Raw genomic sequence first — 26926 nt, 5'->3', positions numbered from 1 at the left:
TTTTTTTTTTTTCCCTGAAACTGTGGAACTCACATAGACTGCGAATAGCTTCACAGTAGGGAGGCCCACAGCAAGGGGAGAGGAAGAACCCACACAGATGATCAGATCAGTTATAATACCAGCTCATTCTACAAAGCTCCTACAACGCAATCTTAGTCACTTTTGAAGGAACCTGTTTCTTTCTCCCTGCAAATGACCGCTCATTAAGAACTGGTCACAATATACTTCTGAAAAAAAAAAAAATGTTTCACAGAGCTTTGTAAGGTGCAGTTGAGGCGCCTGGGTGGCTTCGTGAGTTAAGCGACTGCCTTCCACTCAAGTCATGATGCCAGAGTCCTGGGATGGAGCGAGCATCGAGCTCAGGCAGGGAGCCTGCTTCTCCCTCTCCCCCTCTCTCTTCCTTTCTCAAATAAATAAATAAAATCTTAAAAAAAAAAAAAGATGGGTTCACTTAAAGCCATCTTCATCCCAAAAGAGAGGAGTGGGCTTTCATACCTAGTGTGACGTTTCCAATGTATTCATCATAAATATGGAGGGAATGCAGCCCGAATTCATTGTAACAAATCAAATTTAGAGTTTAATGAATTCTATATCCCCTTCCCATACATTTTGCAACACGCATCCAGCCAATTTCCCTGTAAGAAGTGTCATTTCAAAGCCCGTGTTGTAAAGACCCAGTTGTAAACAGGAGGTGCACTTTCCACTTTCACATTTTCGGTGAAAAAAGCCAACTTGTTTGCGGTTTTGATTTGCTTTTAATAACAAGCTCCCTCAACCAAAACTGATGAATTGGCATAAGAACAAGGGTACAAAAGAAGCATCAAGGGGGCCTTCCAAATTGCTAACTAAAGGATGAATTCTCTGCTTTGGGTGGCCATCATTTTATCCCTCAGAAACGGGAGATTAAAAGATGCAAAGCTTTTAATATATGCTGCCCAAATACAGAAAGGAACCGATTAGAGCATGTGGCCTGTGGTGTTGTCTTAATACTTTATAATCACACTCCATACTTTAAGCTGCCCTTGAAAGGCAATTTCACTGCATACTAAATTCAAAGTGATCACTCGTACAGTGTAAATAAAGCCTCTGCTGGGTAAACACCAAAACATTTTCCACACGGCACTGCATTTTAAAATAGCTAACTTTATTGTCAGTGAAAAGATAGGCACAAAGTGGATTCAAACCTGCTTATCTTTATTGGAACTAGCTCAGTCGATTACAGAATGGGGTCTCAATCATTACGGGGCCACATACATTTTAAACCGAAGTGCTTCTTCTCTAGCCATCTGCCAACCCTAGCTATCCATCTTATAAACACATGCCATTAATCACAAGGGAGGCCAGAAGGAGGTTTGACAACTCCATGTAACCATCGTTGCTACTGGAAAAAAATAAACAAACTCCCGACACTTGTCCTACTGATGATGAATGATACTTGGGAGATCTCTTTCCAAGGATCATGGCGGGCTGAAATTGATGGCAATTAGCCCATAGCTGATGCCTTCCTTTGACAATATGTTCAGGAAGAAAGCACACATTTGAAGTAAACACATTCCATATGTGAAATGAGTAACTGAGATAACAGGAGATTGTATGGCTAACAGACATGAGAATATCATTTATAAAAGTTAGTCCATATGTATGCACTTTAAGCTGCCGCATTCTGAGTGTTTAGGCTGTTCCTAAAAAGTAGTTTGCACAGTCACTTTGTTCATTTTCCAATCGTTGTACCCACCCAATTGCGTAACAAGAGAACACTTGGTGTTTCCTGCAGCAGATGATGGCAGATATCTCAGGTTTCTGCTATCCTGTCATCCCGAAGCTCGAAAGCAGCATGGAAAATAAATCCTTCATTGAAACAACAATCCAGATAACATGATTTTAAAAGAACATTCAAGCTACTTTTATTTAATAAAAATCGTTAATAGGAGTTTTATATCAAGTAAAGTTTGTTCTAATGAAGTTTTTCTGTACATGGGACATTGGGGTACAATTGACTGGAAAGGTCCCCAGAGACCACCGAGCAGTACACGTTAAGACAACAAGGTCACCCTTCTGTCCTGAGGTGCCGGTAAAATGCATAGATAAGCGGGAGTCCACAAAGATCCCCCAAATGTTACATATCCACACAATTGTGAAAAGGTGACTAACTTGACATTTCTCCCATAAACCTGAAATTTTAAAAGGACACCTATTAGAGATTTTCTGAAAAGGCTGAATCTACCTTCCTCGTAAACATAATATACTGACATGGACTTCCTCCATCTCTCGGATGTATGGTTATTACTTTAGCCAATTACCAGGGAGTAAAAACTGAGCCAAACCAGACTGCCTCTGGTGTGAGGGGGCAGAGATGCGGCGGAAAGTTCAAGGTAGCACTCAGCCAAGAACTTCCTCCTTTCCCAAAATGACATGAGTCTAAAGAGATGGCTGCCACACAATGTGGAATGTATGACATTTGTCACCTTACAGAATGTAATTAGAATGATGGCTCCCAGAGCTAGCAAAAATTCTGGCAATGTGTTATAACCATAAAAGGAGTAGATGAAAGGTTTAAATTTATTTGGATTTATTTATTTGGCTAGAAGGTAGCAGTCCCGAAGTTTGCTTACCTGTGGCTTCTACTAGTTGAGGACTTTCCCCCCTTATGACTAAAGGGTAGTATGAACCAGTATTAACACAACTGCACTTTTAATTTCTATTTGGGATTCACTTGATGACAGAGGACTAACGTGTAGGATGATCACTTCATTACTGAAATGTCAAGACTGGCTGAAAATCACATCAGTCTCCCTCTTGTCTCTCCCTCCACCGTGCAGGATGATCCCTATGGAAGAGAATTAGGAATGGCGCAAAAATACTGTTAAACAGGCCACCATTCCCGTGGTCACAGAGGAACCCTGTAAGATGATCTGAGGCAGTCAATCCACAGCAAGAGAAGAAGTGAGGCCGATTTCTTTGGGGTTGGGGTGGGGAGAGTTTCATGTGACTCAGTGTGGAAATGAGACCTTGCAAAAGGCACTGCAGGAGAGGCAAAGTAGGAATTCAGAACCCTGGACAAACTACTCAAGCCAGGAACGTTTTACAAAATACGTATGCCCTGGTCTGACAAGATTCCTTTTCTTAAAACGAGGCTTGCTGTAGATAAGATTTCCCGAAAGAAGCATGGTAAAATGGAAAGCTGTGTTGTGTGATCTTGCAAAAGTCACGTAACCTCTCAGATCTCAGATGCCTCATCACTAAACTGAGAGTATAGGGCTCTACTGCTACAGTTCTTTCCAGCCACTATGCCTCACAACGTAATATATCAGGCCTACTCTTCTATTAATCTGGTTTCTAACTAACACATCCCCAAACTTCTACCCCCCACCCTTACCTAACCCCCCCCAACTTCCCTCACCCTCCCATACCCCTGAAAACTGATCTTAATGACATTGTCGGCAGATTTGTCACCTTAATGAAGGGCAGAGAGGTGACACAGAGCAGGGACCTGTGGCAAAAAGCAGCTCTTTCGTCCCTCGAGGCAGCCCCATGGCAAAGCTTGGAGCCACAGTCTCCTTGGTCCCTGTCCACATGCACATTTCCTGCTGCTCTCCGAAGGTATTCTGAGATGGAGTCACTGGCAGTGAGAGGGGATAGCTAAGAACACATCTGCAACCCACCTCTCCCCCCGCTGCAGCATAGTACTTTGGGTTTCTGATGCTATTCCCTTGGAGGTGAGAGTCAATGATGCCTTTTAAGACGTATGCTAAGAATTGGGGAAAACAAAAGGAGTTATTTCAGAGGAGTCACCAGAAATTCAAAGCATTCGGCCCATCACTGAATATGCTTCCTGGTTTTGTCAACGATTGGAAATTTGAGACTAGTGATGCAGCCAGTGAGTTCATGCTGGACAAGAAATAAACACTAAGCAGACTGGTCTCAGGAAAGGCAAGCCAGCTGTGTTCGTGGCCGCACACAGCACCTCAAACAACTCTCCATCAAGGCCTCTGATGGTCTAACTCCCTAAGAAAGAGGAAGTTGTACATCACGCAGCTAATTTACTCTCCTAGCATCTGAAAGCAATATATTAATTATCCAAATGCATAAATTACTCCAGAGTATATATATGAATGTATGAACCTCCATGAGGGAACCAAAAGAATCCACTTCCAAAGCACCACTGAAATGAAGATAAACACAATCTCCTGGTACAGGGCAACTGGGAAATTGGGAGGGAAAATTAGCTCCAGCACCCTTCCACACCCCCAAATTCCCTGCCTTTTCTCTAGCTTACACAGCTCCCAAAACTACTCCCTTTCACGAGCCCGAGCCATAGAGCTCTCTCTCTCTCGACGCTGTGTAGATGGTAAGTATACAAAACAGCACATGTGCAAATTCTCTCCGGCTTCCCACTTCTGAACTACATGTTACAAACTGTCTTCCAAACGTACTGTGCTCTCCAAAATGCTAAATAAAATTATGCACGTTGAAAACATTCATGTATAGTCAGCTATCAACAGTCCAAGTATTTGTATAATTCCAAACAGTAAACTTTAGAGCACATTCTGATAATCGGTCTTTAGAGGTACTCTCTAAGTGTGTACCAGAATAGACTGGAGTTTGTATAGTATTACTTAAGTACTAGGTCGTTTCAATAAAAAGTCCCTTTAAAAAACATCCCCCCCAACCCTTGTCCTCACCCTCAAAATAAGAACAAACAAAAGGGAAAAATGATTAAAAGCACTCTCGCTGATAAACTGCAGCTCTCGAATACGCCGTTTAGATGAGATATTCCACCATCTCTGCATCAGGCTCTTGTCCCAGGATCTGAATGGGAGCTTTTCTTTCCAGAGTATTGGAGTGGAACACAGGGCCATCTAAATGGAAACAGGGATTGGAAAGCACTTAGGAACAAGGAAAAGCCACAGATTCCTAAAAATAGACAGCTTGGGAGCCATGAAGCCAATGGCGAAGTGAGACTTGCCTGCCACCCTCTCCCACTGTTCACCTGAGCATTTACTTCTACTGAAGAATGGCCTTGGCTCATTCCTGTTCCTATCCTGGTGTCCCAAGGAGTCATCTACAGACTCTGCACTTATGTCTTGTGATCAATCCCCTCTGAGAACATGAACAACTCTGGCTAAATGACCAACAGTGTCTACGCAGCAGGGTGCCAAAAAACAACCTGTAACTGAGGACAGAACCCAAAGAATCTTTACCTGTCTTATCCAGATTGCAGGTCAGGCTGGGTATAGACAAACGACGTGACCCAGAACTGGCAGCTGGACTTGCAGAAGCCTCAGCCTGAGCCAGAGCCGGAACTGGAGCTGGAGCTGGAGGAGCAGCCACAGCCGGAGCTGGAGCTGGTGCTTGAGTCGGAGCCGGAGCAGACGCCTGAGGTGCTGTTGGAGTCGGAGCCGGAGCTGGAACCGGAGCCGAAGCAGCTGGAGCAACCTGAGCAGCAGCAGTGGGAGCAACAGCAGCAGCAGCGGCCACAGCAGAGGCAGAGGCTGGACTCTGAGCAGCAGTAGCTGGAGAAACAGCAGCAGCAGTTGCCGGAGATGGGGTGGCGACAGCGGCGGCGGCAGCAGCCGGAGAGGCGGCGGCAGCCGCAATCGGAGCAGCGGCTACCATGGTGGTGGTGTTGGTAGCAGCGGCGGCAGTGTTGGTGGCAGCATTGGCAGTGACGGCGGCAGCAGTGGCGGCGACAGCGGCTGGCGTAGGAACAGAGATTGGAGCGACAGCTGCGGTTTTGTTCGGTTCTGTTCCCCGCTCCGTTTGGGTGCTGCAGTCTCGGCTGCCTGTCTTGGAGTGAGCCGAGAGCAGGGGAGTGGAGGGCGGCACCGGCGATGGTGTGGAAGGGACAGACTCAGTGCGGTAGTCTCCACCCAGGAGAATACCTAGGAGGGAAAGAGGGAAAGAGGTCAGAGAAGTACAGGCTCTTCAAACGCAGACGTCTGGTTGCCTCTTCTCTCCTGCAGAAGGTTCAGGAGAAACTTTCCCTGTGCCTCTAGAGAACCCAGGAATCGGTTTGGCAGGCACATCCCTCCTGGTCCTGGCTCTCCACCCCAAACCAAGGTATGAAACCTTGAAGTGTCGAGAATCTGTTTTATTTTTCCAATGGCAACTCATTTCCAGCAAGCTTCCAGAATGCTTCCACTCAGTTCCACTTATCGCCAACATCATTTACCAATAGACAACTAGAAAGGATTGGGGAAAGAAGTCTGTGGTCATGGATGAGGGTGATAATAATTGTGCAACTGAAGATTCTAATCCTGACCATGATCCCCAGAATGCCTCTTCTGCCCAAAGGACGCTGCAAGTGTCAGAGGACCAAGAAAGGTATTAGAAGCAACAAAGAGACCCAAAATAAAAATACAAAGTGGGCTTTCTCAGGCTTTAAAAATGTGCCTTGTGGTAGCTACAATATTTCTGGGGTTTTGATTAGAGGGAAAGGAATGGACAGGAATGGAATGAAAAAGTATATTCAGTTCTTATCTCAGAACATACTGGTAACAAAAACCTGCCACCCGGCTCCATTTAGCTTAACTAGAATTCTGAGTCCTCCTATTCCATGAAAGGAAAAAACAGAGAAAATGTGAAATTTTGAGATACTGACTGACATGAAGGACACATAGGCTTTGGACAAAGACAAAGGGTCTCACTTGGCAAGACCAGATCTGAGAATTTTTAAAAGGAAACTGAAGTTGTCTTCCTTCCCACCCAAACAGAACTCAGAATTCTTATCTTCTAAGGCCTTGGTTTCAACCAGTATTCTCTCAGTGACTCATCAAAGCGTGGAGGAGCTCCTCTTAGGAGCGACCCAATCAGAAACCCAACCTGATACATCGTCCTTTCTAGATTCTGGACCATCACTCCCTTTCCTTGCTGAGTGGGTACATATCTAAGTCGGGGCTCTCCTTAAAGGCGTCATTTTCATCTTCTTCATTTACTGCCATTACCTAGGCTCCCCTTCCAGCTCTTGTCATCCCGCTTCTCCTCCACGATGGGGGCGCCAGTCAGGGTGGAAGAATGTGAGAGCAAGCCTGACCCGGCGTTGGAAATGGACATCAGAGACTTTGCAGGTCGCATGGACGACAGTTGCTCTGTCTTACTTGGCTCCTTCCGGGAACGCTGCTGGAGTACTTTGATCATGGCATCCTTCTCAATAATTTGGGCATGGAGGGTCTTAATCCTAGGAGCCATAAAAAGAGAACATAAAAAACGTTGTTGCCTCCTCCATGTTATGGTCTCACTGCCTGCATGGACTTGAGCTTCCAGTATCTTTTCGACTGAAGAGTGGCTTAGTTATTTCTGGGGTGTAAAGCAAGGGACGGCGTGTCACATTTCTTAAAATGCCTTTCTTAATACCTAGATGAGTATAGCAGAGCATCCAGGACTTGTTTTAAAAATTAGCAGGCCAGGGGCACCTGGGTGGCACAGTGGGTTAAGCCTCTGCCTTCAGCTCAGGTCATGATCTCAGGGTCCTGGGATCGAGTCCTACATCAGGCTCTCTGCTCGGCAGGGAGACTGCTTCCTCCTCTCTCTCTCTCTCTCTCTCTGCTTGCCTCTCTGCCTACCTGTGACCACTCTCTGTCAAATAAATAAAATCTTTAAAAAAAAATTAGGAGGCCAAAGTAAGGTCATGGTGGAAAAGAAGACTGTATATGAGAGAGTAAACTCATGCAGGGGGTGCTGAAGTGAGCGATCTGCGTCAATGGATGATGTATTTAATGAAAAGATGAGAACTATGAATGGGCCACAATTTCAGCTAATAAGTAAATGATCATGAGTTTATAAAAGGTATCAGGTACCCTACCTCCAAGTTGGAATGGATATTCTCTTACTGTGCATGCTGCTGTATCACAGGGTTGAAGTCCAATGCTAGAAAGAATACCCCAGAGTGCAAATACCAGCAATAAAGTTCTGGCAGAGGGAAGATGGAAAGCAATTACCAAGGCCAATGGGAACAGCTAGGTAAAAGTCATTGTATTTCAAATACCAAGTAAGAGGCTGGCAGGGGTGCAGGGGTTGGGGAGGCTGCATTATCAAGCTTTCCGGTTGTGAATACAGATGCCTGCCCTTCCCTTCTGACCTATCTGGTCTCGATACATTCTTCTCTGTTCTACCAGGGTCCAGATCGGTATTTTTACCTGCCCTCCATGTCAAGGCAGCGCTTGTTGGCCATCAAGATTTCTTCCTCCTCTTTCTGGATGCGAGCTTCCAGGGCCGTGTCATAGCTGGTGTTGGGAGAGTGGCTGATGACTGTTGTGTCCCTGAGAAGGAAGATGGCAGTGATGATGATGACAAGGCAGCAAAATCAATGAATCCTATCAACTCCATCTCAAGTCAAAGGTATTGCCAGAAAGCAGTAAGCTACAGTCAAACTCATTAGGAATGGTCGATTTCTGGATGACTTACTGAGAAGAACCTCCAAGATGGGGAAGCACAGCTTTCAGAGTTAGAAGAGGTTTTTGGCATGAGTACAGCTGCAGAAGTCAGGAAGGGATTCTACACGAGGAGCACAGGCCTGCCTTCAGAACTAGACAGACAGCCTCCCAAAGCCTTCTGGCAGAGTCGCTTTGAGGTTTTTGATCATGGCCAGGTAATAGGAAGATATTTATATTTCCACTTTATATTATTATTTATATTTATATTTATATATACTGTCTTATATGTAATATAAATAATAATTATTATTTATTTCCACCTTATTCTCATGACAGTTATAAATGGGAAAAGGCTAGACTTTGCCAAAAGACAGAGAATGTACTAGACAGTTACTGCTACAGATGTATAACAACAACTACACCGAGTGCTAGAAACAAACTAGAGACACGTCAACAGTGAAGGTCAGACAGAGCATGTGAGCTGACTAAGAAGTAGGGCCTTTGAGTCAGCGCCACTTAATTCCTATCTGACCTACATCAGAAACATTCTAGTGCCAAATCAAGGAGTCTCTTCCCCAACTACACTATTGGTCTCTTGCCAGAGTCCCAACTGCACGAGGCACCACCCAGTTTCATCTGAAAGTGTCTCAGGCCATTTACTCAAAGACTAAGTAATGAGTGAAGTGTGTGTGTGTGCGTGTGTGTGTGTGTGTGCATGTGTGTGCGTGTGTGTGTGTGTGTGTGTGTGTGTGTATGAGATAGAAAGGAGAAGAAGGCATGGGGGAGTAAGAAGAGAAGGAGGAGAAGACGCTGCTGGGAAGAGGGTCTAGCCCATGGACAAGGCTGATGTCTAAACAGCACAAGTCAAAGATATACAGAATCCTGTATTGTCCTGATAAATGAGGTCATGCATCCTTCTTCAGTGCATTTAGAACGAGTGGTAGACAAAAGAGGGAAGGGAATGAAGAAAACTAGATCTTCTTTGAATCACTTGGAGGGAAAAAAAGGGATTAGGAAGAATATTGATGTCATTATATGGGTCTTCAAGGAAAGCCGACAATAGACCAAGAAAACAATGAACTGGCACAGCTTCATTATACTTCCTTTGAGAATGAGGATCTGTGGGAGAATTTTCTGCTGGCAGCTAGCTGTGTTCTCTCAGCTTAGAGATTGTGACCAGTGCAGATGGGAAGGAAAGGGCAGGGGAATGAAGAGGCAGAAAGTTGGTATTAAAGTTAGAGAATTTGGGTGAGTTTCTATAAACCTACTGTTTCCCCCAAATGCTTGCAAGAAGCACAAGGACTACAGGGGCTCACGTCAATTGCTAAATCTGAAACATTTTAGCATCTCAGAATTCCACACTTGCTCTGGTGAATTCACCTGCTTCCAGTCCCATTGGGGATGGCTCTTGTGTTCCAAAGTACCCAAGGGGAAATGGCATTGTGTAGGTGGAGAACACAGGCTCTTACTAAAGACCACACCAGGGTCAAATCCCACTTTCTCAAGTACTCTGCCACTAACAAACTCTATGAGCCCAGGCAGTCAGTTAACCTCTCGAACGCTCAGTCTCCTCATATGCAAGATAGAAATCATAATTATACCTCTAATCTTGTGGCATTTGGGGGGGATGAAGTCAAAGTATGCATGTAAAAGACACAGTGCCAGTCACAGTAAAAACATTCAACAAAGTTACCTATTACCTAAGAGAGAAAAGTACATAGAAGGAGAGTAACATACAGGAGAGTGTGACTCTAAAGAATTCCAGCTCTGGGATTATATCCCGGAGGCAGCTCCTACAGCTCACAGTTCCAATGGAATGGCTGCTTCAGAGCCAGGCCTCTCTAGAGAATTCTTGGTGTCTATGGACACTGGGGACATGAGCATACGGTTTGTCACTGGGGGAGCCAATGCTGGCTTACTGCCACTTTCACTGCATAAAAGACCATTTTGGGGACTTAGAGCCCTGCCAGCTAATTGATATGGACACTGTGAGTTCCTCAGGAATGGAGCCTGAAAATGTGGGACACTTAGTGAATTCCTACAGAGCTGCCAGGATGGCCTTCAACATCAATCTTCCTTCTAGAAGACTGGAACTACTAAGCAAAAAGCAAGCAAGCACAGTGCTGGAAGGAGCAACTTGACCTGGTAACTTCCAATACTCCAATCCTTAGGCACATCTGCAGTGAGCTCGTGTCTTGAAAACACTACGTGTATACTCCAAAATACAGATCCCCAAATTTGACATCCTACATCTAAATTCTTAAGTAAAGGAGTTTCTGGTTGACCCTCCCCCTCTAGTCATCTCTCTCCTCCCTTTCTCCAATGAAGTTATCCCTATCCTGTTGCCGACATTCTTTTCTCGAATGTCACCCATGACTTCCTCATTAAAACATCTAGTGTTTCAAACTTTTACACTTCAGGGCACCTGGGTCGCTCAGTCGTTAAGGGTCTGCCTTCGGCCCAGGTCATGATCCAGGAGTCCTGGGATCGAGCCCCACACTGGGCTCCCTCATCAGCTGGGAGGGCTGCTTCTCCCTCTCTCTCTCCCCCTGCTTATGTTCCCTCTCTCACTGTGTCTCTCTCTGCCAAATAAATAAATAAAATTTTCACAAAAAACCTTTTATACTTCAAATCCATCTTTTCTTATTGATAGCATCCTTTTGTTTATTTAATATGTGAACCTGACCATGAGTGGGGCACTGTGTGTTTGAAGTCACTGTGATGCTAAAAAGTGGCTAGACATGCATAAGACTAGTCCTTGACTGCAGGAGACTTGCAAGCTGAGGTGAAAAAAAAAAAACAGGTAAATAATTAGTTATTACAGAAGTGAGTCTGAATTTTACTCCAACAGGCACTGAAAACCATTAGACATTTTTGATGGGACTGCGATGATCCAAGCTGTGATTTAGAAAGATAGCATTCTCTCTGGCCGAAACGTGATGGGAAGTTGTGGGGGAGGATACACTGGACTTGGGCAAACCAGTCAGGACTAGTTAGTGTAATAATCCCATCCAGAGATACTGAAATCATGAACCAATTCAACAGCAGGGAGAATGGAACAGGCTACAGGAGGCAGAATTGCTACAACTTAAGAGACTATTTAAAGGTAGCTGTTAGAGAAAGAATGAATGAGAACTTCGGTGTTTCTAATCCAAATGCCTAGAGAAGATGGCATACCACTCATTTTCTGTGCTATGAAAATAAGGAGAGATCTCTGGGAAAACACAATAATGCGTCTTGATTTTTAGTTACACTGGAGTTAACATGTCTTATGAATAGCCATATGACAATACCCAATAAGTTGTTGACAATTCTTTTTTTATTTTTAAAGATTTTATTTATTTATTTATTTGACAGACAGAGAGAGATAGATCACAAGGAGGCAGAGAGGCAGGCAGAGAGGAGGGGAAGCAGGCTCCCCACTGAGCAGAGAGCCCGATGCGGGGCTCGATCCCAGGACCCTGAGATCATGACCTGAGCTGAAGGCAGAGGCTTAACCCACTGAGCCACCCAGGCGCCCCAAGTTGTTGACAATTCTAACTTTAAGGGATGTCAGACTTACTATTTGAAGTTGTAATAGAGAACAAGATAACTAAGACAGAAGGTATAATGAGAAAGCCAAGGATGGAAAGTGAGGAAAGCCTACAAGGAAGGGCTAGGAAGGCATGTATGATGTGTGCAAGCAGCTTCTACCTCCTGTTTTCTCCTTCCTTTCTTCCTTCTTTCCCAGATTTACAGCACCCAAAATAAAAACAAAACAGTGCATGTCTGGAGAAGGTTAACAACCTAATTCAGGAAATGCACTTGTCAATTGCAGGGCCGATCAAGTTTGTTATCTTTTTATCCTTTTGCTGCTATTCAGAAATATATTCACCATTTGTGAACTTCAATCTGCACTGCCAAATCTGTTCTTCTAGGATGAACTACTTGGTAATAATATCCCTTATCTATATTAAGCATCTAGAGAACCTCTAGGAGCACAAAAATATGGGATTATAATTTGGGCCATCTTATTGTGATTATATAGTATTTTGAGTCACTAAATAAGAAGCCTCAAATGGGAACTCTTGAACAGTTCCTAATCCCTATTGTACCATCTTAAATCATCATATCTGGGAAGAAGCAGAGGATAGTAGTCAAGGTGTCAAAATGTCACTTTCAATCCCAGTTCTTCTTCTTAGTTAACTGTGTGTAATCTTGGACAAATTATTTTACCTGTTTTTGCTTCAGTTTCCTCACTTATACAATAAACAATTGTCTTATCTCAAAGAATTTTTAGGAGGATAAGCAATAACTGTAAACTACTTAGCAGAGTACCTTATACAGAAAAGACTACCTGTGATTTCTTACATTGACCACTTTCCCTTTGACAAGGGGTGCTTGGTAGAATCCAAGTGCTAACACGGGCATAAACTGATCACCTAATAGGTTTTCTCACCTGAGAAAAGACGGTTGTCTGTTATTATATTCAAATCTGTATTTTATTATTCACAATGGGCAAAAAAGAGAAACAATCCAAATATCCATCACCAAGTGAATGGATAAGCAGCTGTGGTATGACCCAAACTATGGAACACTGCTCAGCAATGAAAAGGAATAAACTACTTATACATGCATCAGCTTGTATGAATCTCAAAATAATGATGCCAGGTGAAAGAAATCAGACATAAAGAGTATATACTCTATAAATCCCTTTTTTACAACATTCTAGAAAAGGCAAAACAATAATGCCCAAAAATGTTGTCTCTGGTCATGTGGGGGAGGAAGGGATCTAGTTGAAGGAATGCTAGAGCACTTTAGAATGTTTCCTCTATTTTGACTGGGGTGGTGGTTCCATTACTGTATTCACCTGCCCACGTTCATCAAACCATACACTTGAAATAGGTGTTTTCTTAATATATCAATAATACCTCAATTGAAAAAACTCTGTAACTACCACTGATATCACCCAAGCAACATTTCCCAAATTTTACCTCCGTATAAGCTATTACATTGGGAACAGATTAAGCCTGAGATACCGGCAGAACACACAGGAACCAAGCAGGTCATTAAAATATGGCACTAGATTTAGAGATTTAAGTTATAGAATTGAAAATCATTGCCTTCTCTTTCGCTTCTTCTTTTCTTTTTCCTCCCTTTTTATTTCTTTCTCTCCTTCCTTATTCAAATACATGTTGAGCACATTCTATTTGCCACCAATACCCTAGGCACTTAAATATTATTTAGAAAGAAAACAGAATGTAAGGTTTTTACCACGGAAAGGGGCAAAGAGCAGAACCGTGGTCAAATTTTTAGGGTTGAGAAGAGACAGAATGAAACCACTGGACAGGAAAGGAATGACAAGAGATGCTAGAAGGCAAGGCAGAAGAACTCACAGGTCCTGAAATAAAGTTTTCTGAATGCTGCCTTTCAAATTTGAAATCTCATTGAGAAAGGAGGAAAGGGAACCAGTCTCCGTGGCCAAGTGTAAGAGGCATTATCTTTGGGAAAAAAGTAGTATAATCCTAGAAATAGAAGGTTCTGGAGGAACTACCTAGTCCGGTTCTCTCATTCTGCAGGAATTTGAATACAATCTCTCAATTTCTCCTGTGGACTGGACTGACAAGCATGCAAAAACTATACAGTTCAGATACAGGATGTCTGCCTGAGGAATTAACTTAAGGTGTTTCTGCTAGGCAGAAACTAGCTGCTTTTTATCATATGAAATAATAAGCATGCACATTTAACTGGAAACAATGATTCCACCTCCTACCTGGTGATTTAAACAAATTTGACTTAAATCTACCTTACAGAAGCCAATAGATGCTGGAAAGAAATGCCTGAAAGGGGGTTTCCCCTCGATACCCAAAACTTCCAGAATGAAGGAAGGAGGTCCTTTCTTTATACAAGATCCTGGGGACAACCTCCCAGCTTTCCTGCCTCTCCTGACCTGAAGTCTATTCTGGAGTCAGTTTTAATAGCGAACATCCCAGCACCGAGAACCTTGGCTGCCCAATATTTTCTCACACTGCACACCTTTGCAAGCGGTGTCTGTCTCAGTTTCTGCACAAAGATGACAGAAATCATCCTGCATCTCCTTTGCAGTATTAGGGTTGCCTGAACAACCTTTGTTAGATAAGGACAGAGCACAGATATTTCTCTTGGGAGACAGAAGCTAAAATGACACTTAATTGTGCTTCTAATCTACCATTTGCAGAAAAACAAAGGCGGGTAAGCTTAAGCCCATGAGGGCCTCGAAATTGGGGCAGAGGCAATTCCAATCCATTTAAGGTTTATAGAAGATACCTGGAGACGGGCAGAGTGTGTTACAGAAATGTAAGATGTCTTCCTGGAGAATTGAGAGTAGGTTTGCAAACCACCAGCCCAGCTCTTCAGAAAGAAGTGAAGGCATGAGAAGGAATTACAGATAAATGTATCCGCCACCGCCTCTGCACAGCACACACATCCCAGCCCTAAACTCTGGCAAGCATTTCCAGATTCCTCCAGCTCACCTCATTTAGGAGCACCGTGGATTTTAATAACTTTCTAGGTAGAGGCTCCGGACTCCCTCAGACACCCAACCCCACCCCAGGCTCTGTCCGTCTCTCCAACAACCCAGGCCACCTCCTGCTTCAAACTTCATTTTTGTTTTGTTTCTTTTTTTCCAACTCATGATTCCGAGCAGCAGCAAGACAGCCAGACGAGGTAAGAGCACCGTTTCCTCCAAAGACCAATATTTGAAATATTGGTATGTGAGCATGTGGAAGGGGGAAATGTCAGAGGTAAGAAATCCTCCTGCCACTTTCTCTCCCTGACCAAATGGAATGTGACCGTTTCCATGTGACCCACTCACGGATGCAGAGAATGTGGCCTTCAAATATAGACCTGCTCAAAGGGCAGGGATGGATCTGTGTTGAGCACAGCCTTTGGCATACTTGGGGTGAGCCAGAGCTATCAAATGGCGGCCACCACTCCTGAGTGACATTTAATTCGAGTAGCATTTCTCCGGAGATGCCTCCACTCTAGTCCCAGGGCCAAACAAAGAAAGCTACACACGTGGCTGCAAGAAGCTGTGGCTCTGGTGGAAAGAGGTGTGCGAACGTCATGGGTGATCCCACCTGCAATGTTTCTGGCTCCCAAGGAAAGCCGAGCTAGGATTCTGGTTAAGTTTATAAATTAATGTTAATTTACCAATTCCTGACCCTCTCCCCTCACAGTCCCTGCTTCATCAGATGAAAGAAAACACACTTAAGCAGAGATGGGCCGGGGAGGGGAGGGGAGGGGAGGGGGAAAGAGCAAAGAGCGTGACAGGAAAAATACTGAAAAATCTTTTCATCGGTCCCCTTTCTGTTCTGCCCCCCACGCCCACCCCCAGCCCCTTGAAGGGCCTGACTCTAACAGCCACCCACCGCCTTACCTCTGAGCAGCTACAGTTGCAGCAGCATCTAGAGCGAAATGTCTCATCACGTTCTCCTCCAAATACTTCTGCTCCCACTTAGTCATATCGGCTTCCAGGGCCAGGATCCTCTCTTCCTTCTCCCGGAGGAGCTCCATCAATGCCGTGGCATTGTATTCAGAAACGTTGGTGGGCTGAGAGCTTCCCTGGCGCTGGGTGGGGAGATGTGGAGAAGCCTCAGGTTAGTGAGCCAACCACGGTGGCCAAGTCCCCTTCGTAGAGCCCCCATTCTTGGAGAGAATGTGTCCCATGGTACACAACAGAAATAAGACATTAAAAATCTAGGACTAGGGGCACCTGGGTGGCTCAGTGGGTTGAGCCTCTCTGCCTTCGGCCCAGGTCATGATCCCAGGGTCCTGGGATCAAGCCCCGAGTCTGGCTCTTTGCTCAGTGGGGAGCCTGCTACCCTTCCTCTCTCTCTGTCTGCCTCTCTGCCTACTTGTGATCTCTGTCTGTCAAATAAATAAAATCTTTAAAAAAAAAAAAATCTAGGACTGGGGCCTGACCTTGCCCCTAACTTCTTGTGTAGCCTTAAGTGAGTCATGCAACCTTTTCTGAGTCTTGATTTTCTCCCATCTAAAATGAGGAGGGGTATGGGGCAACTGAGTGGCTTAGTTGGTGAAATGTCTGCCTTTGGCTCAGATCATGATCCCAGAGTTCTGCAATCGAGCCCCACGTTGGACTCCCTGCTCAGCGGGGATCCTGCTTCTCCCTCTGCCTGGCGCTCCTCCTGCTTGGGCTCACTCTCTCGCTCTCTCTCTCTCTCTGACAAATAAATAAATAAAGCATTTTCAAAAATAAAATACATAAATAAAAATGAGGAGGAGTATGGCCAGATGATTCTAAAGACCACATTCAATTCTAAAATGTCAAGAAGTCTATTTGTACAGTATGTTGACTTCTTACAGGGTCTACTTGTTCATTTGAAGATAAAAGGCACAAGATAACAGGCATTAAGGATTTTGCTGGAACAGGAAAGCTAAGGATGCCGACTTCATCTTTACCATGAGGAGTCAATCTGGAAGTAAAGTTGGGCGGGACAAAAAGATGAGCCAATCTTCACGTCAGGCACCAAATGAAACTTAACTGGCCAGGAACAATCTCATTTTCTTTAAGTTCTCCATACCTGCTGAATTCTGAGGGACTCCAGTTCCCTCTCCAGCCGTGTCCGGAGACGATGCTCCAACTGCTCGCGTTTTTCGCACGCTGCCTGGAGCTGTACAAGGGCTTGCTGCATCTTCTCCACCTTATCTACGTACACCTGCTTCTTTTTCAGCTGAAATTCCAGGGTGGGAGAGTTGCAAGGTGGAAGGAAAGAGAATAACAGGGTCAGGTATTTAGCTCCCAAATCCATCCTTGTGTTTCGATCACTTTCTGTCCAGCTCCAAAAAAAGAATGAATGGTAAGAAGGTCCTTCATGATGAGTAGTTGCCTTGTAGTTAGCACACACAGAATGTGACGAGGACGAGGAATTAGGAGCTCCCTTTTATTTTTGATTCTTTCCCCCACCTCTCTGTCTTCCCCAGACCTACTTCCATCAACAAAGTCTGTCTTTTTTTTTTTCTAAGATTTTTTCTTTATTTATCTGACAGAGATCACAAGTAGGCAGAGGGGCAGGCAGAGAGAGAGGAGGAAGAAGGCTCCCTGCAGAGCAGAGAGCCCGATGTGGGGCTCGATCCCAGGACCCTGGGATCATGACCTGAGCCAAAGGCAGAGGCTTAACCCACTGAGCCACCCAGGTGCCCCCAAAGTCTGTCTTTGATGGCAAACTTTTACCATTATTAAAATAATAATCCTGATGGATTATCTGCTCTTCTTCATTCTAAAATGGAATACTCTGGGAGCAACAATGTATTATTTTGGTCATTACAGTACAGAAATTCGAAAAAATAAAATGGGGACTCTCCAGGGAGAAAACCTTAATTTGGTATGGAAAGGAAACCTACCCCCACCCTTATATAGAGAAAGGGTGCTGGAGTTACAAGGAAGCCAGAATTGTCTCTTTGAAGTCTGTGGTCCTTGTAATTACCCAATATGGTGATCACTGCTCTCCCGGACAGTTTCTGCTTCTCAAAAGTGAAGCTACCATACGTTGAAGAGTTTTTAATCTCCTCATTACCTAGCACATGCCCCACTAGATATTTATTAAAAGAACACAAGTTATTTGCAATTTCTGCCTCAGTCATGAGCCTGAGCTGGTAACAGTGGACCGTAATTTCTCAACTTCATTCTGGGACCTTTAAAGATATCTAAAGACTTGAAATAATGAATCGAATCTAAGAGTAAATGAGTCAAACATGATTCTTCCTCTTTCCAAGCCTATGAACCACAACTAAAAGCAAAGGGGGAAGCAGGTTGGGACTAAGAAACTGAGTTCTTTGTACCCTTGTAATTCATAAACTTAATCCTGGCTCCTCTGGAATGGAGGAATGAAGAGGATCTCAGGGCTCTTTACGGAAGGCATATATATACCTCCTCAGCATTTAAGAAGAGAGGGTAAATGCAGCCTTCCCAGCTTGTTAGTCAATGAGGAGGTTCTGCTTTTCATCATATTTGTGGGGTGCTATCTTGCCAATAAAATCAAGGCATGGACTCTTTCTCAAACAGAAATTCCTCTAAGCTAGTCACAGCTGTCATTATCACTTTCATGGAAGCTGAGATTAGGGATACTTTTACTATTAAGATCCAAATAAAAATATTATTGTTAACCTTGTCAAAAGGAAATTGAAGAATTCAGCTCAACTCTAAGTTTTCAACAAATTCCCAAGCCCCTGAGCTACCTAGGCAGATAGTTGCAACGTGGGAGGTTACCCACCCTTCCAGCCTTGCCCACCCCCATTTAGCTGGGGCCAAGCCAGCAGAACCACCCCAACTTCCCCACTGCAGAAACCAGGTAACTTCTTAATGGTAATGAGACCAAATCACTGCTGTCTAGAATGTCCGGTCAGACAGCAAAAGCATGTGCTGAACTGTCCTTGTCTTGGAACTGTCTTCTCCTAATGTCGGGATTGCTGAACTTTATCTTGGTTGCAGAAAACCTATCTTATATTTTCCCACCAGACCTGTGGAATGCTTTGCCTAGGTGACTGAGAAAACTTAAAAAAATTGTCTTGGGGTGCCTGGGTGCTCAGTGGGTTAAAGCCTCTGCCTTCAGCTGAGGTCATGATCCCAGGGTCCTGGGATCGAGCGCTGCATCAGGCTCTCTGCTCCGTGGGAAGCCTGCTTCCTCCCCTCTCTCTGCCTGCCTTTCTGCCTACTTGTCATCTCTGTCAAATAAATAAAGAAAATATTTTTTAGAAATTTTCTTAGTTTCTTGTCATTTCGTTTCATTCCAAGACCTAGTTCAATTTAGCCTTGTAAACCAGTTGAGGTGAGTTGGAAGTCTACATGCTTTTATCCAGAAGACCTTTGCCTAGGAAATAAAATGAACAGTAATCACCGTAATCTTCCTCTCAGTAAGCTAACTCTTTTCTTTCCTGGAATGGGTGACTGTAACAACAGTGACTAGGGCAGTGAAGACTGTCAGGCCCCAGATGTCTCTGCCTTCCTATTTGCTAAGCTTTGAATAACTGGAGAGCAGGGAATATTCTCTATCTTCACCTTCTGGGTTCTATAATCCTCATGAGCTATTTAAAGTTGAATGCATTTATTTGTGAATCACTGAAAATCCTAAGGGAACAGTGCAATGTTAATGCAGAGGATGTTAACTATAATTACTCAGGCTTACAGCAGTTATACTTAAAGGCAATTAAAGTGAGCATGCAGTTCTTGCCTTGATGGTAAAGTACTCTGGTATAAGCACAGAGAACTGAAAAAGAAGCAGTCCAGGGCCAGGTGGATATCTCCATGTCTTCCCTTTCTTGAGAAAGGAAACCTTAATATCTTATCAAAAGCATCTCCAGCAGTCGGAGTCACTGAGCCACTGGGATGATTACATGTAAGGTACCAGGACCACTGCTGCCGGCCTAATTCTCCTCCTACCTCTTTTACAAGAAGAATGAGGATAGCTCACCCATAAATACCAGGGTCACCTAGGAAATGCTTTATCCCTAGATAACTTATGACAGAAAAGGACAACTCTAGGATGCTACCAATGCAAGACCCTATAGATTAAATCAACAAGTCAGCTATATTCTAAGTTATGTACTCTGTTTTCTAGATCTCATATTTATTTGTTTCTTTGTTTTAGAGAGGGAGCAGGAGGGGCAGAGGGAGAGTAATAATGTTAAGCAAGCTTCACCATTGGTGAGGAGTCCAACACAAGGCTTGATCTCAAAACCCTGAGATCATGACCTGACCCAAAATCAAGAGTCGGATGTACTCAATTGACTGAGCCACCCAGGTACCCCTAGATCTCATCTATATTTAAAAAGGAACAAAGGTCTATATAATTTATTAATTCCTTTACTATTGTTATAAGCTTCACTTTTACCTTCATCATGATAAATCCCCTTTTCTTTTCCCCTTTTCTTTTCTGACTCTCTTCTGTATACTTATCTCCTGTGTGTATCTCCTCAAATGTTAGATCGGTAATTAGGATACTGTGGGTGCCCAACTTCACCTTCCAATGTCATCAGAAATGTCAGTGATTCCTTCTTAGGTAAAGAGAGAGGCCACATAGTACAATGGTTGTGGTTATGAGCTTTGGCCTCAGACTGTCTGAGTTCAGAACCTGGTTCTCCCACTCACTAGGTATGCAACCTGAGGTAAGACAATCTCTCTGAGCTTCCATTTATTCATTCATCAACAACATGGAGATGATGAAGATGTGTTATACCTCTATGAGAATCAAATGAAATAACACATGAAGTGCTTAGTAGATCACCCAGCACAAAAAGGACTTTTTTTTTTTAAAGAAAAAGTTAATGCCAAATCACACATGCTCTAAGACTTTCAACTTGGTACATTCATGCCAGATAGCCTTGATATGGTTTTCATTATTTCAGTAACTCTCATTATCACATCAGTGTCTAATTAAGACAAACCAAACAGAGAAATAACAACCGAAAGAGAAACACATTGATAAATACAGAGAACAAACTGGCGGTCGTCAAAGGGGAGAGGAGTGGGGTAATGGGCAAAATGGGTGAAGGGGATTAAGAGGTACAAACTTCCAGTTATAAAATATATAAGTCATGGGGATGAAAAGTACAGCATAAGGAATGTAGCTAATAATACTGAAATACACTTATCATGGTGAGCATGTTATCATGTAAATAATTGTTGAATCACTGTGTTGTATACCACCAAGTAGTAGTATAGGACAACTAGACTTAAAGATTAAAAAAATAAAACTTAAAGACATTAAAAATACAGTCATTTCCCCTAGGAAAACATAATAAAATTAAGCCTCAGGGCACTTGGGTGACTTAGTCGGTTAAGTATCCTATTGTTGATTTCAGCTGGGGTCATGATCTCAGGGTCATGAGATTGAGCCCCATGTTGGGCTCCACACTGGGCATGGAGCCTGATTAAGAGTCTCTCTCTCCCTCTGCTCCTTCTCCCCAAAAAACAACTAAGCCTCAAACAGTTCGTATGACAGAGCTTCAGGATCTTTATAGGTCAAGGCCAGTCATTGGTGGTACAATTAGAAGTAAGCACTAAGTAGCTGCAAGGACACCGTATTTTCTCCAAATGACCTCAGTTTTATGAGAAATAAATACTTACGGTCAAAGGTACTGTTCAAAGAGCCACAGGCAGAGCTCATTCCCTACCACATGCACACACGCACATACACAATCAGGTATTTCTATCTGACAACAAATGAAAGGTAAAGGAACAAAGTGGGAATCAGGAGACTTGGATTCTAGTCCTAGCACTGCTCTTGATGGTAATTTGCTTCCCTGTTTTCAGTCTCAGAGTCCCCATTTGTAAAAAATGAGGAGGGTTTTAGGAGTCAGCCAAGCAAACTGGTCAGCAGCAGGCCAAATCCATCCAACCCCATCTACATACATACTGGCTACAGATGCCTTCTGGCTAGAACAGCAATGCTGAGCAGGCCTAAGGTCTACAAAGCAGAAACTATTTACTATCCGGTCCTTTGAAGATAAAATGCCAGGCCCTGGAGTGATTTTCAAACTGTTCTGTGGAGTGCTTCAGAGGCCACTATGGTGGGTAAGCTGTATCAGATGGCTTCTCTTTTATGTGTTTTATATATATATTTATATATTATGTATGTATTTTAGGTGTTTTCTATATATATGTATTTATATATATAGGGTTCTACGTAAAAGTTAACTTCCAAAAAAGATTACTACATATATATCGCATTACCTCATTCCATTGTCTTTCACACTTAACTTTTCAGCATGGTTAAATTATTTAAGGTTCCCGAGGACCCCATGGCATTTCACGCCTCATTGCCTTTGGGTATGGCATTCTCTCTCTTAGGAGAAACCACTGACCAGTAGGTTTCAAGAAGTTAAAAAAAAAAAAAAAAAGCTACATAGGCTAGACAGACAGTCTCAGATGGTCTCTGATGGTCTTTCAATTCACAGGTATTCTATGGATCTGCTCTTCCCCTTTTCACCTTCAACACTGACCAATAATTAAGAAAGGAGGCAAAATGAAATCCTAGAATTCTATATGGGCACATTCTTGGAAGTAAAAACAAAACAGAAGTTGTGCCTTAGTTTGTGTGTAAGTATATGGAAAAGAGAACATACAATGTTTGCGCTCCCCACAGGATCCCAGATGATTTATTTTTCTATGTCTTCAGTATTCAAGGAAGTCAAAGTTCACTTGAAAAGTTTCTAAAGCCAAGGTAGTGCCTCAGGTCTAGAGACGAGTACCCATGCACCTCTAGAAGAAGCCAAGTTAATCCATCATTTAAACCAAATTCCCTTTGGATATTCTGTGAATAGGGAAATCATTCCATCCATTCAAGTTTTCTTACCAAAGGCCAATTTTCAAAAACTTGCCAAAGCTCCCCTTCCCTTGCTTTCTTTAATTCTGTATTCTCCAAAAGTGGTTCCTTAAATCACTTCAGATAATTTTAGACCCACCTTCTGTGTTGATATTTTAGACCCACCTTCCCTCCCAACCCCATTCCTACATCTCACTATACCACAAAGGTCTAATCTCTGAAGTTTATTCTTTTTGCCTCTATACCAATGGTTCTTCTCCAGGAATCATGGAGCAATGTGTGGAGACATTTTTGGTTGTTAGAACTAGGGGTAGGTTACTACTGGCTTCCCGTAGGTAGGAACCAGGTATACTTCTAAACATCCCACAACGTACAAGGCAGCCTCCTCTATTACCACCATTAAAATATTATCTGGCCCCGAATGCCAATAATATTGAGGGTGAGAATCCTGGATCTACACTTCAGCACTACTGGAGATCTCATTCATGCCATACTTTGAACAAGTGCTTATATTCACATTTTAATGTTATCATGCTCTCTTTAGTCACAGACCTCTAGCTGAGTGCAAGATTTCTCACTCTGACACTTACTGTGTCCCAGACTGCTTTCACCTTCTCCAAAAGGCTATCCTTTTGATAGTTCAGTCATTATCATCACTTTATTTTTCCAGTCTCAAAATCTTGAAATTATTGTTCCCTCCTTCCTTTGTCTAACATACCCAATCTCTCACTATTACTATGTGTTAATTCTAACATATCGCTTATTCTTTTGTTTCCTTATATTTTCATGACCTACATGGCTTTTTTCTTAAAAGATTTATTTACTTTAGAGAGAGAGAGAGCACGCGTGCATGAGTGGGAGGGACAGAGGGAGAGGGAGAATCTCAAGCAGACTCCACGCTGAGTGTGGAGCCTGATGCCGGGCTTCGTCCTACAACCCTGAGACCACGACCCGACCTCAAACCAAGAGCCAGATGCTCAACCGACTGCATCGCCCAGGCGCCCCTTTGGCCTACATAGGTTTAAGTACTCATTTCACAACAGAGCTATTGTAATAATAACCTAACAGATGTCCTTTCAGCTGCCCTCTCCCATCTACATATAAGCATCTGTGCACATAAACACACATGCACAATCAGTCCATCCTATATACAGTGGCTATAACAGACTTCTTCAAGGAGTACATTAAGGCACTTCTTTATCTAAGAATAAAGCTACCTACTGCTAGCATATCCATTCCAGTAGTATTGATTAGGTATCTACTATATCCAAGGCACTTTTTATACCACCCCTCTCACTCTCTAGGCCAGAGCTCTTCTCTCTCATTCATATCTCAAGCTACTTGATGCTTTTCATTTCACCCCCAGTCTGCTATCACCCCTATTTAGTCTAGACCCAGCTCTTAAAACTGCTTTTATCAAAATGTTTCTGCCTCCTACTGCCTTAAAACTCAACCAGGCCTACCTTGCAAATAATCAACCTTTGTATTAGTCTGATCAGATCATTTCTCCTTCTTTTTTTAGTCTGATCATTTTTTCATCCCCCCTCACCATATCACTAAACTCTCCACGAGTTTCTCCTTTACTAATCTTAACTGACCCTGATTGCTGCTTTTCTCAAAAGCCTCTCATAATGTATACTCTATTAGCAGTCACTATAAGAGATTTTATTCATGTATGGATTCATTTATTCATTAAACAGGTATTTACTGAATGCTTATCATATGTCAGGCGCTATTCTGCATCGGAGAGCAGTAGTGATGTAATAATGGGAAGCAAGATTAAGCCCCTGCCCCACTGGAGAGCAGTATCCTATAAGCCCCATAAGGGCAGGGACCTTCTACTCCTTTGTATCTGTTCTAGTTCTAGTTTATTGTTCACTACACTCTTGGTAACCAGTTAATATTAATTAGCTGTCAAACAGAAGAATAAAAATGAGCATAGCATAGTTTAGCTATAACACTACAAATATATGAATAAATACACATTCATCAATGTATTTACTTTGGCAAGTCAAGGGTTTCAAGTCACTCTGATTCAGAGATAAATTTTTAAAAAGGAATCATAAAGTGAGAGGAACAACAGAAAGGCAATCCAATGAAGAATAGGGCAAATACTCTCGAGCTCAATCAATCATATTTTTCCATTACACTTCTGCAATAATTTGAACCCATTCCCAAGCATTTGGCAGATCTCTTAACCCCCTTCTGACTCAGGAAAATCTGATCCCTGCAAATGAATACCACGTGATGGCATCTCTTCCCTCCCTCCAACAACTGTGGACGTCTTTCAAATTTATTTTTTAAAAGATGGCTACATACAAAATTGCTTCTCAGACCCTAAAGTTACCCATTTGTCTCAGCCATTTGCAAGGAAGTCATTTAGTCACTGACCTTTTGCTTGTATGCACTGGTGGACAAAGTGTAGGGTAGGATATTTTGGAATTAAGAGATCTGGGCTTTGTCCTAGATTTATCACTAACTATATAATCTGTCTACACTTTAATTTCCTAATCTGTTAAAAGAAGACAAAAGTTTCAAGGTTCATGGTGGGAGATACAATACAGATTTGGAAATGTTTTTGAAAAGTTAAAAAAAAGTATGTAGGGGGGTGAGGAATACAGAATACAGAATACAGAATTTTTAGGGAGTGAAAATACTCTATATGATACCATAATGGTCGATACATGTCATTATACATTGATCCAAACCCCACCAAGAGTGATCCCTAACATAAACTATGGACTTTAGATCACTGATGTGTGACCATAGGCTCATCAACTGTAACAAATATGACCTCTCTGGTGGGCAGTGTTAATAATGGCAGAGGCTATGCAGGTACGGAAGCAAGGGGTAGACAGAAAATCTCCATACCTTACTTTCTATTTTCCTGGGAACTTGAAACTGCTCTGAAAAGTCTTAATAAATAATAAAAAAATATATACAGATGGATAGGTAGAGGGGTTAGGCCAATTTTACTGGCTAGACTAACACCATCATGGGCATACACTTACTTCATTGGCTAGAAGACACTAAAACTGGTCACACAGAACTAAGTGCAGTGCCATAGAGGACAGTCTTCATTATGTTTGATTTTCATCTTCCTGTCCATTGCCACAACTCCACTCACTATGTCACAGATGTCACAGTTCAAGTGTATTTTCTTTGCTCTTCTCCTTTGTAAAACTAGTTCATATGTTGCTCCATGAGCCTTCAGTAATTTCTGTGTAATTTGATTTAGCCTTACTCAGGAGCCCCTGGCTCCAAGTAAGAGTTCCCTCTGAAGTAATTTGGTAACACTACCCTGGTATTAGCAAGCTGCCTCTGTCTATTGCCAAGAGGCTGTGGTCCACTGGTGGATATTAAAAGAACTGAAGAGTAGAAACCATCTCTAGAAACTTGCTACCAAGAGAATGAAGTACATTCTGTTAAGAAGACTAAAGAAATTATACAAGGCTTCCATCTGGGAATTTAAAAAGTGAAAATCATAGGAAAAACTGAGAAAATCAAGTTTTCAGTGGTCACTCAATCTTTATTTGGGGTGGGGACATAATTTCTTAACATACTGGGTGCAACAATACCTACTTCAAAAAACTATGTTGCCAGGGCACCTGGGTGGCTCAGTGGGTTAAGTGTCTGCCTCTTAATTTCAGGTCAGTTCACGATCTCAGGTCATGAGACTGAAGCCTCTGTTAGGCTCCACATTGGGTATGGAGCCTACTTAAGATTCCCCCGCCCCTCCCCATCAACACAAATACTCTCTCTCTAAAAAAAAAAAAAAAAAAAAAAACAACAACAACAACAAAAAACAAAACAAAACAACAACAACAAAACCGCCATAAATATGGGAAATGTCATCCTTAGATGAAATGCCCTTCAAATAAGCCAAAAATCCATCCTGGGTAGATAAAGTACTTTATCTGAATTCCTATCAATACTCTAAATGCACACATAATTAGTAACCTCAGATCTTCCATCCACATTTATAATCCATCGTAACTATTGTGTGAGTTTTACCTACTCACGCGATGCGCTATTGTCTGGAGATGATTTTGGATGAAACATAAATGTCTATGCCTAGTACATCTTCCTCCATTACTGGGAAAGGAGACCTTCTTATGGTACTATGTGGATAAGTGTGACAGCAGAAAACTGCCCATCTCTAAAACCAAAATGACAAATCAAGTAAGTAGCAAGGGAATTAGAAAAAAGAAAAAATATCAGCCATAAAAGAATAACAGTGGAAATGGAAGGAAA

General features: G+C 42.8%; 1 protein-coding gene across 4 annotated transcripts in view; it reads right to left on the bottom strand.

The window, feature by feature from the left end:
• Positions 1 to 1123: 1123 nt before the first annotated feature.
• Positions 1124 to 26926, bottom strand: part of AMOT (angiomotin) — a 62901-nt gene continuing 37098 nt past the window's right edge. For all 4 annotated transcript variants that reach the window (XM_004769096.3, XM_004769094.3, XM_004769095.3 and 1 more), the window contains 6 exons: positions 16934 to 17083; positions 15769 to 15959; positions 8136 to 8258; positions 6945 to 7177; positions 5202 to 5882; positions 1124 to 4859 (listed from right to left, as the gene is read on the bottom strand). In XM_004769096.3, coding sequence (XP_004769153.2) covers positions 4762 to 4859; positions 5202 to 5882; positions 6945 to 7177; positions 8136 to 8258; positions 15769 to 15959; positions 16934 to 17083 — 1476 coding nt within the window. In that variant the 3' untranslated portion in view covers positions 1124 to 4761. The remainder of the gene's footprint in view (positions 4860 to 5201; positions 5883 to 6944; positions 7178 to 8135; positions 8259 to 15768; positions 15960 to 16933; positions 17084 to 26926) is intronic.

The sequence above is a fragment of the Mustela putorius genome, unplaced genomic scaffold (assembly GCF_011764305.1).
Source record: "Mustela putorius furo isolate JIRA1106 unplaced genomic scaffold, ASM1176430v1.1 tig00003901_pilon_pilon_pilon, whole genome shotgun sequence".
Taxonomy (NCBI): Eukaryota; Metazoa; Chordata; class Mammalia; order Carnivora; family Mustelidae; genus Mustela; species Mustela putorius.
The sequence above is the reverse complement of the archived record's forward strand: the minus strand, read 5'-3'. Positions and strand labels throughout refer to the sequence as shown.